The 14229-nt window shown below is 37.5% G+C and overlaps 1 protein-coding gene across 7 annotated transcripts in view; it reads right to left on the bottom strand.

The window, feature by feature from the left end:
• LTBP1 (latent transforming growth factor beta binding protein 1) overlaps positions 1 to 14229 on the bottom strand; it is a 187451-nt gene that overhangs the window by 103868 nt on the left and 69354 nt on the right. For all 7 annotated transcript variants that reach the window (XM_005416252.3, XM_031061012.1, XM_031061025.1 and 4 more), the window contains one exon: positions 1062 to 1286. In XM_005416252.3, coding sequence (XP_005416309.2) covers positions 1062 to 1286 — 225 coding nt within the window. The remainder of the gene's footprint in view (positions 1 to 1061; positions 1287 to 14229) is intronic.

Here is a 14229-nt window from a genome sequence, read left to right as displayed (position 1 = left end):
AAGATACCAACCTTGAAGAAGTAATTTTAAAATGATCCTTAACCAAGAATCGATCTGGCAATTCAAACAAGCAAACAAAATTCACATTAGGTCCTAGGTTGAGAATCTGAGTTGCAGGGGAAGGCATGCTCTGTGACGGTGAATTCTTTGGATAATTTTGCTGCCAACATCTAACAAGCATTTGTGAAATATAGTGGAAATACATACAATATTTGATGCTTGAAAATCACTTTATATGGACAAGATCGCACCCAGATAAAATACTACCTAGACCCATAGGACACATAAGAAATAAATTCAACACTTCTCTTCAAAGTAATCAGAAGCTTTCACCTCACAACAAAAATACGAGAGGAAACAGTAATCCAAAGCTGAATGAACTTTCATGCTTCAGACTTTCAGACTTTAATGCATTTCAGACTTTAATGCTGTCTTCTTCACAGCATTAGCAGTAGGAAAACCCTACTCTTTTTTTTTTTTTTTTAATGATATTGTTATTTGACCTGGAAGGAATGTTCTATTTAAGTAAATCATATCATGGCCTATCTACACTAAGTAGTTCACCACAAAACTAACTTATAAGACTCTACTAAGTCATTCAAGATAAATACAGCTTGTATCTTTAATTTTACATTAGATTTAAGATTTTTTTATGTTGAAAAGCATGGTCTCTTCCCTCCATTAGTAATCATGGAATCACTTGCAACTCTCTGTCTAGGTACACTGCAATTTATGGACTCTGCTCAGCCACAAACATTGTCTTTTTAAACAGGTCTACACTTCTGGAAGAAATCCCCTGCATTATCCCTTGACTCTGCAATTTGCATTAAATTGTGCCATAAAGCAAAGTAAATTTACCTACAACCTCTTTTCAATAACACTGTTATTTCTTATTATTTCAGTCATTGAGGAAAATACGTTCACATTCTGGTGAGCTCACAATTCCAGTTGTGGTGCCAATATTTCATACGTGCAGATGCAGCACTATTGTTACTGGTTGAATACGCAAAATAATCCATTAAAACCAACAAGTTAAAAATACCTATTAAGAAAGAAGTTACCTTTTACACCTTGCTGTCCAGACATCGTCAGAGGTAAAGTATGAGTAGAGTGGATAACTTGTGATCCTACAGCCTTGTTCACCTGTTGCGGGTGATGGTAGAGTTTTGGAGAACTGGCAGTCTGCACGGGAATCTGACAAAGTTTACCAGTGTAATTAGGAGGGCACTGGCATTTATCTCTAGAACTACACTGGCCTCCATTCATGCATGGAAGGTGGCAAATAACTGAAAGGAAAACAGAAATAAAAATGTTGTTAATGACTTTAGCTTCAGTACTGTCTGACCACATATCATGCACAAGTCGAAGAGGAAAGGAATAGGGTTGGAGAGCTGTGTTCTTCATTCAGACATCTGAGGAAGGACTATCCATCTGACATGCACTTTTAAGTGCCTTGTGGTAGAACCACTTCTTTTCCCCTCCTTGTGATCTCTGACCTCTGCCTCATTCACATCTTCTGTCCATGACAAACAGAAAGCAATTCTTTCCTTAGATATCCAAGCTATTGTTTTAATTTCATGATGCTATTAAACAAGACACTAAACTAATATGGTGTCTGGCTACATCTCTTACTCACACTTTGGTACAGATACTCTTATTTGTCAGCCTCCAGTTTCTGAAAACTGACTACTTACCCTTTCCTGGAAGTCTGAATAAACTCACCCAAGAATAGAAAGTACTGGGGACAAATTTTCCATTTTGACTTTAAGTCTTGGCTGTTCTCTAGAAAACTATTTCTTGCAGAGGATCTACATTTGTGCTTAACATTTGGTTCTCAGATAAAAGAAGCTAATTTGTATCCAACCATAAAGATCATAAAAATATCAAGAGATTCTACTGAAATGATTTCATAGACAAACTCCAAAGCATTGAAATCTTGTAACTCCAATATAAAGACAAGCGTTATTATTTCTGTGCTAGCTAGCACTTGCACATTTACAGCAATATAAATTATCAGATGAAACATGAAAAATGTCAACATCAAATGAAAAATACTTCTCAACTCAGAGATACAAGCAGTAATAGGCATGGTTCAGCACTTTCTGAAAATATAATGTGGGATGCTATAATCAATCACAATGTAAACGAGCTGTCAGAATTTCCAAGAACTAAATGATGTGAAAACAACAGGACAAATACCATAAGTTTTTGTTCAAGACAAACAAAGGTCATTTTTGTCAGTAATCAAATAATATTTGAGAAATAGAGTTCAGTATCCATTTGTCAGATTTAAGATAAGTTTCTGACTTTAAAAAAAAAGAGCCTTTACAGTAATCATGGCATTTTGCTGGATTGGTATTGCTTGGTCTCTAACGAATTACAATAAAAATAACAAACTGCAGATAATTCAAGGCAATTTAGAACCTAGTGTTCATTATTCCAATTGCTGTGACCTCTGGACAATCACAGGGTATTACTCTTATGAATACCATAGAAGGCCAGTGTTGGAAAAGGAACCTGTGTGTTGAGTGCTGCAAGAAGAGAAAGCAAAACACTCAGCAGCCCAAGGAGTTCTAAGCCGGCTGTGCAATTCCCTTGGCCCAGGAAATGCTGACAAATACCCACTCAGCCAGGCTCATCACATAGCAGCCTCACATTGCCTGGACAGAGTCTGGAATGCCAGTGCCTGATTGCCAGATAGGTCCATCACAATGCAAACTGCCAGAATTGTTTTTTCACTGTGCTCTGCAAAAGTATATTAAATATTTTTCTTGTCTTATCTTATATTTACATTTAATATAAACTGACTGAAAGTACTTCAAGCTGTAACAATGTGCTAATGGTACTAAGTCAACCTTGGAAGGCTACCACAACAGCACAAGCCTTACTTTTTTGGGTCCCAGCCCTTGTTGGGACTTCATCTGAGTATATAAAAGACATCCTTACAGAATTGCTGTTACTTCAGAGCAAAGTGAAGGAGGGTTGACCACAGCAGTGACTAAAGCACGACAGACACCCCTCTCTCTCTCTCTGGTACCATTTCTTCCTGAGCAGCCACAAACAAGCGGCTGCACTGTAATAGAGACAACATACAAAGAATTTTAGTGCTTTTAAAGATGCACCTGAACAAGGTTGAACACCAAGGTGATTTTCATGCAAAATAAAATCACACAATGAAACAATATGAAATAGCATTAAGGGGGGAACAGTTTGGTGTTTGAAGGAAGTACAGTGAAACAAAGGCTAACAAAAGTAGTTTCACTGTGGAATTCCTTGAGTGCAAGAGGTCTACACTATAGATTTTCTTCCCCCTCTCTCCAGGGTCGAGGCAACAAGGTAACATGCAAAATCCACCTTTTAAACAGCATAAATATATCCAGAATTTCCACCCAATTAAATTAATTTCTTCCGTGCTACTGTTCCTATAAAGCAATTGACATGCAGAAGGCCAAATTGTGTAGGTATCTGCACCATCAGGCACTCTTCACATGTTCCTCTCCTGCCGGAATCTGGTGGGTAATGAATGAATAGGCACTTGAAAAGCTCTGTTTTTGAGCAATAAGTTTGTGCTAAAAGTACTGGAAGATGCCAACAGGAAAGAGTTGGTTCATATTCCGTCTTGTAACTGTTTGCTTCGGATATCCATCCAAATAATTTGTGCAAATAAGTGTAAACAAATGACACTAAAAGGTCTAGTGTGACGCAAATAATTAAGAATATTTAATGCCTCAGTATTTAAACATAACAGAGATAAAAATTCCAAGCTTCCAACATTATTATGTGGTGTAAATCACTCAGTTACCTGATACTGATTTACATCTCTGGCCTAATGTATGAGGAAGGAAGTTTAAGTGAGAATACCTGAAATCTATTCTGAGAATATAAAGTTCTGTAATAAAAATTCTAAATTCGGAAATATACAATTTTAAGTTCAAATCAGCCATGCAAAAACAAATAGGATGTAATCTCCAGGCTAAACTGAAAACTTGACAATCTCAAGTGGCAAATATTATGAGAACTTAAAAAAAAAGCCAACCTCAAAACAAAAGACCAAATTAAAAAAAAAATTAAAAAACAAAACAAAACAAAACAAAACCAAAACAAAAACAACAAAACCACAACAAACCACACAATACTGAAATAAAATTTCTTATATTTTAAATAGGTGTAAGCACCCCACACTCTTGTTGCATGATTTCTTCAGGTAGTTTATGGCCAGGAGAAAGGGCTGCATTTGATTATTACACTAGTGCTGGAAATCACAGGCACATAACTTCACTAGAAGTGGAATATACACACAGACCATTTGAGAAAAGTGAGCTGGAGGAGCATAAACCTTCAAAAAGGCAGAGGAAGCAACCAGTGCTTTTCCTTAACAAGGCTCTGGGAATCTCTGTTTAACAAAGACCAAAGAGCCCCATGGAAAGGACCACTTAAGATACAAGCAGGACATAAAGCCAGGGTATGTTTGAACAGCTCAACCTCTCCTGTAATTTTTTTTGCTTTGTTTTGTCTTGTCATTGAGGCTAAAAATCCTAAACAGAATGGCAGAATAACACCAGAGGCATAAGGGACATTCCTGACAGAAACCAGACACATGCTTTTTGGGAGAAACCATTTGAAGATGCTGGGTTTGCACGTAAGTTCTCAACTGACATTCAGAAAAAGGGTACACTGAAGCCTGATTCTCACTGTTACCATTTCCTCTGAAAAGAAGAAAATAGAAGAAATAAAAATATCCATTATAGAGTGAAATCCTCTAGCTCAGACCTTGATAAAAGTGTGAAGATAGGTCTGCATAGGAAAAGAAGAAATTTCATTCACATGTGGGTATCTTACAAACTAAGCAAAGGAAGTATTAATGGATCTAAGAAAGGCAACAATTTCCTCACTCAGGTCTACTGTGAGCTAAATCTCTCCATGGTCTCTTAAGGAACAGCCAACATATGATTGAACAAGTTGAATTATTTTTTTTACTATAAATGAGCACACATCCTTTAGAAATGTGGAGACGGGTTTAAGAAAACACGAACTCTTTTAAGTATTCTTCCCATCCTTGGGCATTTAATTGGTAATAGCAAGCTTTGATTCCTTTGGCATCCAAAAGCCTTAACTCTTCCCAGTCTGGCACAGCTTGCTGAGTACCACTGTTCAAAATGAGCCAGGCAGAGAAGGTGCATCAAGATGCCCCCACAGGGAGACTCTGAACAGCTCAATGCATAGAAAAAGAACATTTGCAAGATGAATTCCAATAAAGCTTCCACAGCTATGGGTTGGAAACACTAGTATAGGGCATGAAATCATCAACAAAGCAGCTAGGAAACCGCTGATAAATACAGTTTGTTCATGTAATTACATAATCTAATTTGTTTTCGATACTCAAACAACCTCAAACAGCTCCAGATAAACTAATTTAATCAAATCCAAATGTTTTCATTTAATGAAAACAATGTGTAACAAAACAAATTCCAAGCACCTAAAGCCTCCTAATCCTTAAAAAATAGCCTATGCTTACCCAAACAAGCCCTTAGGATGGAAGGAAACTCCCTTCCTGTAACCAGTGTTAGAGAAAATGAAGATGGGTTTTGAAATGTTCCTCATCAGACTCTCCAAATTCCTTTTCTTTTACACCTCAGGGAACATATGAGTTTCCCTCACCACTCTTTGCCTTTTCTACTTACATCCTATCAACAATTCAAGCGTAAGCACTACTCAATCACACCAACAGGCTTGCCAAGGAAAACCTTGAACTGCTCATGCAGATTACAGTATTTCCACTGGATGCATCACAAAGAGCAGATTAATTTTGTCTCTGAGTACTGCAGTTATCCAGCATTACTACATGCCCCCCAGCTGTTTGGGCATCTTTCATCCACCCTGTTACTAAGCACACAAAAAGCACAGGGACTCCTACGCAGACCTACTGAGTACAAATTGTCACACTGCCATATGCAACATTCTTATAACACAGTGCTCTGAAACACCACAAGCTTTAGGTAAAAGTTGAAACCCAGAGGTGCCGCAGAGGGATCTGCACAACTGCTCTAAGCTTATTTCCACTTTCTAATTGGAGCAATTCTAACAATAACTCACAAAAGGCACAGAGGTGTGAACTACAGCAGTGATGCTATCTCTCTGGTTTAGACTCTTCCCTACCTTTTTTCCCTTTTTTTTCTTAACTTGTGGTACCCCAACTTTCTAACTAATTGATCCTAAACTCTTTTCTCTCCAGATTTCTGGTTGTAATTCAGAGGTATTATGTAAAGAAGTTGCAAGTTAAAAAATAAATAAATTATTTCATTACTTTAGTAGGATTCAGATAATCTTGATATCACAAACTTGTGCTTGGGGATGCAAAGGGAGAAAAGAAAATCTTTAAGTGGCCTTAAAAGTATAATACATCTGCATTCACGTCTGAATTTATCCTAATGTTTGTATTTTGCCTTTTAATATAAACATTCCATTGCAACAAGGAAAATCAATTTTAAAAAGTAGATCTAATAGCAAGAGCTCCAGCACCAGATATAAGCATGACTTCTTCTGCTCCTAAAACACTGAAATACTTCTGTAACACCACAAAAAATGGTGAAGTGATGCTCTGCTCCTGTGACTGGCCTAGTTACATGAACATGACACTGAAGGCACTTGAGGTGGTTCTTCTGGAAAGAGGCAAAATCTGCAACACGGCAGGGAAAAACTTCGAACAGGAACTCAGCTCAAACCTAATTGTATGATAAAAAAAATACACAGCTCCTAAACTGGGTTCTTAGCTATTGCAAATTAACATGGCTACTGACTTCATTAGAATCTGCCTTATTTTTAAACTAATGTTACCAAGAAATCTTGAAAAAAAAGTAATGCACCCCCACTTGGGAATGGGATCATAAATACTGCTATTTAACCAGATAAGCAAACCAAATTACTGCCAAAATAAGCAAGCTTTGTGGTGCTATTCCAGTCTGGATCATGCATGTTTTTTGGAGCTAACGGAGGCTACACTGTCAACTATGGAACATCCTGATACTGAAATTTGGGGAGCAAGTTCAGATCATGAAGGACAAGGCTGCAATATGTTATAGATATATATATATATATACTTTTGAGCGAGCATCATGATCAGCAAGAAATCCAGAATGAACATGAACTAGATAAATTCACTATACTACTTATCTGTGTTGTTCCTCCATTTTAAAGTCACTGCTTTAAAACAGCTCAGGAAGAAAAGCTGGATGTACATCTTCAAGTACACAACTTGAAAATGTGTACACAAAGTCAACCAAGAGACATTCAGTATGTCCCCAGGTATTTAATTCATCTCTCATTGTGGGTCCCAATGGGATGGGAGTCTCGCTGGCCCTGTATCACATCTTTCCAAACTCATATAATAAGCCAACTATCCTCAGACATGTCAAATGCAACATAGGCCTGTTGTGTAGGTGCCTGACACGATCACCATCTGACCAACAGCTTCCAATAAAACTTTTATTGTTACAGTCTGGAAAGAACAGGATGGATGAAAAACAGTCTTAGAATATTCAAATACTATCAGAAATATTCAATGTATGCTGTGGTACAGAAAATGGCCTAAAGCTGTGTTTACTCAGTATAGAAAGGGTATAGCAAAAATCATAGTAGTTGCAAAATGACTGACAGGAGGATTCTTACTAACAGACGTGATGCTTAGTCAATCCTTGCTAACTCTGCTTTTAATATTCTCAGTATCTGAGATGATTGAGACACTGTTTTGGGAGGCAAGGAGACACTGCTAAGGAGTCATCTGAGTCACTCCTACACTGTTCATAGGTGGCAAATTTATTGACTTTATTGGACATCACCCTCATGTACTGAGTATATCACAACAGTTAGGCTTAGACTCAGTGTACTAAGAAAAACAAAAACCCCCACTAGCTGCTGTTTATCAGGAATTAATGTCTTACAAACGGCCAGGGTCAGACCTTTGAGAATGATGCTAACACATACAAAAAAGCTATTCCAGACACTTTTTAGGATTTCTAGTGTATTGATATTTATTTTCCTCAGAAATAAAACAGCTAGGAAAAGCTGGCTTTGGAAGGGTAACAAGTTCGCACTCTTGCTTAAAACAAGCGTGCTGCAGTATAAAAACTTCATAGGTATCAATTTAAGCAGTCCTGAAAAATTTCTTAGTTGCCATCATCAAAGTAGGAATACTGACATCGAGGTGCACAGTGTCAGATGAAAACCACCCTTCCTATGTTCCCAGGGTTTTTAAGACTTGCTCTTCTGTATAGTGTTTCATGTGCCTGAGCATGTGTAATAGTAACACGTATTAGTTAATGCTGTTGAAACATACCATTTTCAATAGAACAAGAATTTAAGACAAGGACAGGTAAAAACAAACAGCAAGCATCTTTATTACTACAGGATCCTTCCAGACTATATTCTTCCCTACAGGTGCCAGCTGAGCAGCCCTACCCACCTTTAAGGACAACAGGATTAATGAGTAATTTGACCATAATGACCCTGGGCTGTCATTGCTCATGCACTGTTACAATCTTAAGACATCAGTGAACTGATTTCTCTGCTCTGACACCTATTGTCCTATTAGGCTATTTCCAAAAAGCAGACTGGACTCTCACATGGAGTAACAGCCAGTAGCATAAGCCAGAGAAAACAGCTCCTCCTAGACATCTGACTACTTGATTACCATCAGAAAAAACAGCAACACCTTCTGAGAAACACTGGCCATGCCTCTGTTATGCAAAGGCTCTGAAGACCGCTGAAGTAGTAAAGCTGACACTGGTCAGGGACATCAGCATCCTTACAATTTCTGGCAACTGAATAATAGATATTTAAGCTGATGAGCTGGCTTCAGCTGGGGTAGAGTTAATTTTCTTTACAGTGTCTGGTATGGGGTTGTGTTTTGGGTTTGTGCTGACCATAGTGTTGATAATGTAGAGATAGTTATTGCCAAGCAGGGCTTACACAGAGCCAAAGCCTTTTCTTCTTTGCACACTTCCACATGGGCAAAGAGGCACAGGAAACCTGAGAGGGGCCAGGACTGGTGACCCCAAATGACCAGAGGGATGTTCTGGACCATATAACATCATGTTCAGAGGAAAAAGCTGGGGGGAAGAAAGAGGAAGGGAGGGACATTCAGGATGATGGTATTTGTCTTCCCAAGTCTCTGTTACATGTGATGAGGCCCTGCTCTCTTGGCAGTGACTGAACACCTGCCTGCCCATGGGAAGCAGTGAATTAATTCCTAGTTTTACATTGCTTGCATGCATGGCTTTCTGCTTTCTCTATTAAAGTCCTTCATCTCAACCCAAGAGTTTTCCAGCTTTTACCCTCCAGAGCCTCTCCCCCATCCCACTGATGAGGAAGTGAGTGGCTGTGTGGTTACTGGTTGCTGGCTGGGGTTAAACCACAACAGCTGAGATTCATTCCTATTTAACCTTTTGCACCTTCTTGAGCCACACAAGTTAGGAGTGCTGTTATCTGCGGTTTCCTGGTCCGACAGTGAAGACAGGCTGGCCCAGCAGGCCAGTAAGGACATCCAAAAGCCAATTTGCCATACAGGTGCATCTCATCACCCACTCACAACTAGGCTCTTCACTGAGCTATCTTGGTATGGTTTGGTGAGCCAGAAGAACCCCCAAACTTAGACCCAAATGGTCTATGAACACCGATCCACTGAATCTCACCATACCACACCACACCCTCCAATAACAAAACTAGGTTTAAAATAGAAAAAGAAAAGCCACAGAAACCGTAGTCATTACAAAAATTTCCAAACATCAAGAGTCTGGTCTCTGATTACTGCAGCATTACCATAGTGCTCATTTTGGTGTAAAATCATCTACAAGAATAATAAAATGAAAACAGACTCTTTAAATTGGATATTCATTAGCATACAAATAGCAGCTCATAATCCAGGCATTCATGGAAGAGTTAAAAAACATGAAAAACATAGGGTATGATTTTCTGGCACTGGCTACATCACAAGAAATTGGAAAGTTTTCTAGGGAGTTGACCTTGCGGTGGTGACACAATGTGAGAGCCGGATGGATATTGTTCAGAGTTTGAGTCATAAATTAGGTCATCAGAGACCAGTGAAAAGCTAGAGACTCAAATCCTGGAATTCTGAGAGAGGAAAGGAGAAAAGTCACTGCTAGTGAATAGGAAGGATAAAGGTTACTCTGCAGAGAATGTACAGTTGGAAAGTCATTTTCAAAAACCACAGCTTCACCACCCATTGTGGTTCTTATAACCAAAATAGATGTATAAATCGTTGCACAAGTTGTGCAAACCTAAAACACAATCAATGCTGATCACCTCCAGTTCTAAGCAACTTAACCATGCACCAAATTCCCCTGAGCTGTGTACAACCTCATTGAGAAGCTTCATACCACAATGTTGTACCTAACCCTGTGCACTGAAATGTGTACAAGTATGAAAAAATCCCTTTTTCCCCTTGTCACAAAAGGCTTTCTGTGTAATTCGGGTTAGACAGAAGAATGTTATAGCACCTACATTTATAGCATCTAACATAACAGACTGAATTTAATACATTCAAACAATAAATAAGAGAGATACAATGGACACATTCACTGCAGAAAGGTAGTATTACAGCTTATGTTATGAAGCTGGTCTCCCCTGTTTACCTATGCCAGCAGTTTCCAAAGCAGGGTGTGCTCATCCCACACAGTGTGCCAGAAAATGCACTGGGATGCAGGAAGGAACTATGTCTTGTACCATTAATAAATAAAATGAATTCTCAAAAGAGTTCAGTTAGTCTTTTTCTCATTCATTTTTACTTTCTATTTTGTCTATGGTTTATAATGGACAAATAGATGATATATACAGTAGTAGGTGTATATAATTTATAAATATATACATATTGGAGAGAGTGTTCAAAAATATTTTACTGATAGGAATGTACAATCATTTGGGGACCACTGCCCTATACATCCTATGGACAGAGGCAGTCCTTCTCAGGGAGAAGTCAAAGAACTTATTTCTAAATTATGAGATGAACAGCTGCTAAAAGTTCCCCTAAACTTGAAATACCTGAGTAATATCAAAAATTTGACTTAATCTTAACATCTTTAAATTAAACTGAAAATACAACCAAAATGAGAAATCAACTAATTACTTGGATGAATAAAATATAGATGAGAAATACTCAGTTTGGGTTCTTAAAACTCAATCCTCTTCTTGTGCAATCAGAAAATATCCAATCTTCCTTCTTTTCATTGACTAGAATCCCTCAAGTCTTTGTGAGAGATTAGTGGGCAAAAAAAAAATTTGCATCTCCCATAGACTTCAACTTGATTCACATTCACAAATCCCTGGCTGAAAGTTCATGGTCCACCCTCTTAACAGGTTTTTATGGATATATAGAAAAGTCACTGAATTTAAGTGTGTACATAATAAAGTTCATATTCCAAAAGAAAAATCCAGGAATCCCGGCGCCTCTACAAAATAGGACTCTCAATTACAGTCATACTCAAATCTGAGGTGGAATTACAGGTGGAATGGATAGATGAACACAGACTACACAGGCACAGAGATGAGAATTATCTGGAGCAGAATAACAAACCAGAACAAGCAGTAGAAAGGCTGAATGGAGAAAGACTATGATCAACAGAGCAGTGATAGCTGCTTGCTTCCTTCTGACTGTGCTAAGCCCAGAAGGACACATTAAATTCAAACCCTTTTGCTAAGAAACCTATTAATGATAAATGCCTATTTTAACATGTAGAAAAAATTTTCAGACTCATTCTTCTGTACTTGCCTAATTTAGAGGCAATGTCTTTTTTAAGTCAAAGTTGGCATATACTTGATCTTCAGTGAGGTGTGTGCAAAGACATTTAGTTTAGCAATAACATAGCTATAGCTGTACTAGGTAGTGTATCTATATGAATATGCAACAATGTAATCATTCAAATAAATGCACACTTAGTTCTCTTTTTACAGTACTTCAAGTCAGATGTACATAAACTAATCTTTATAAATTAAAACCATATCCAGTAAAATAAAACATTATGAATTTTAACTTTGTGTTCTGTTTTGCTTTAACTTTGAGGGAAACATACTCCACATGTTTTTGAATGGCTGCAGGTGTGGATTTTGTACCATTTCCATTTGTGGTTTTTCCTATGACTGCACATCCAAAACTGTGTTCTCTGTAATGGACAGTTTGGGGAGTACTCTGAGAGCAGACGGACTTTTGCATCATGGTGATGGTCTGAAGTCTTTAAGGTGAGCAAGGGAGCAGAAACAAGTTGCTAACAGACTTGTATGAGTTCAACCTCATTAAAATCATCTGACTGAACAATCTCTTTTCTATCAATTAGCATCTGGCCTCCACTGGAATCTGAGGTAAAGATGTCAAATTTGAATAATTATTTTAAGATTATGAAGAAAGAGCTCACAGATGCTGTGAGTTCTATGGCAGAAACCAGAACTACTTCTTGATGACAAGCTCTGATAAATATATGGGGGAAAGAAATGATTCTTTTTGAACAGATGTGGATATCAAAACCAACAAAATCGTTAAAATACAATTTTTCTTAGCAACTTGAGCACTGGAGGCCCATAATTGAAAATGCATTAAAACCCTGAGCTTTGCTCAGCCTACAGAATGGTACACTTACATTACAGGATAGAATTGTAGTGCACCAGTATCTCAGATTAGAAAAGCCTATACTACATTACCTGGACTGTAAGTAAATTAATTCATTCTGCTGTGAGCTCAGATTTATTTATAGAACAAAGGGAGACTGGAAAAAAAAAAGTCTTTTGAATTCATGGTCATAATTGGTTCCTCCCAAATAATTTTGCAGTGCCTCTTCAGGCTAGGAAATACCTTTTTCCTACTATCTTCCATAAGGCATAGAATAACTTATAATAACAATCCCACCATTGTCATTACTTTAGCTACTCAGTTCACTGTCTGAGGAAAAATAATCGACCTTCATTTTGCTACAGCTATTACAGTCTTGCTGCAAGAATATTTCCAGAATAGTCATAATTTGTACGGATTGAATTTCAAATTACCAGACAAAGCAGTGGATAAATCCTAATGTCCTTTTTGTAATTTTTTTTCCTGAGACACATACACTAGTAGATTGACCAACTTCTTTGACTACTGTTGAAGAAAGTTTATAAAGTTATTCTTTTAGCCAAGTTGTCCAAGAATTCTGAAGTTTTCATGTGCATATTAAATGAAATAGTATTTCATCTGGCAGTAAAAAAAGCATAATCCAACAAAGTCTGATGAGGCACAAATTATAATTACTGCAAGAACAGAAGAAACAAAGCTTTTACCAACTAAGGCTACCAGGTAGCTACCAGAGACAGTAAAAGGACAAAAGTGATAATACTAACGGAATAATAAAGTTATTGCATCACAACTTCTTCATATTTGCAATTCCAAATACAAAACTCAAGGATATTGCAAAGCAACACTTCACTCTTTTGTGAAGAATATTTACTAAAGAGAATATTTACTTTTAAAAAACCCTGAATTACATCATATGCTGTTCTTGAGCTATGTAGTTATTCCAGAAATAAGCTCCTCTTCAATTAGGTTGTCTGATTGAACACAAAGTTGAAAATAAAAGCATTTTAAAAAATTGAAATAAAATCACTTCTCACTTATGTTATCAAAAGAAATTTTAAAAATCTCCGCATGACACGTGTTAGCAGCTATTTTAAATCCTCCACGTGTTTATCTGCCATGTCTCAGCTGAAGCCACAGGAACAGTGTTTTCCTGGGGCAGAGTTATATAGGTCAGACATGATGAGTTACCTACACAGGCTGACACCATTCACCAAATAGCAAACATCACTTCAAAACAGAGAAGAAAGTGTCTCTTCTAACATGGTACCTTTCCAGCAACTCTCACTAATCCCAGCAAAACCAAAGAGCAAAATGTGATGGGTAAAAAACTGAACAGTGTGTACCTCACAAACTGCCAGATGAGACTGTGATGGCAAATTCCAATAAATCTACACAAACACTTCCACAAGATGTTGGTCTTTTATAGGCCTTTACATGTCATCAAATTAGCTTTCCAATACTATTTAAAATATTCCTTTTTACCAAAAGGATACAAGAAAATTCTGCTCAAATATCAGTCTTACAGTTCCTCTTCAGTGTAGTAGGACATGTGCAGTATGTATCATAAGGAACAAAGAATTGACAACTTTAATACCAAATGGTGGCAAGAAAATACCAAT

This window comes from Geospiza fortis, unplaced genomic scaffold (genome assembly GCF_000277835.1).
Source record: "Geospiza fortis unplaced genomic scaffold, GeoFor_1.0 scaffold41, whole genome shotgun sequence".
NCBI lineage: Eukaryota > Metazoa > Chordata > Aves > Passeriformes > Thraupidae > Geospiza > Geospiza fortis.
Note: the sequence above shows the minus strand (reverse complement) of the source record. Positions and strands in the feature narration are given on the sequence as shown.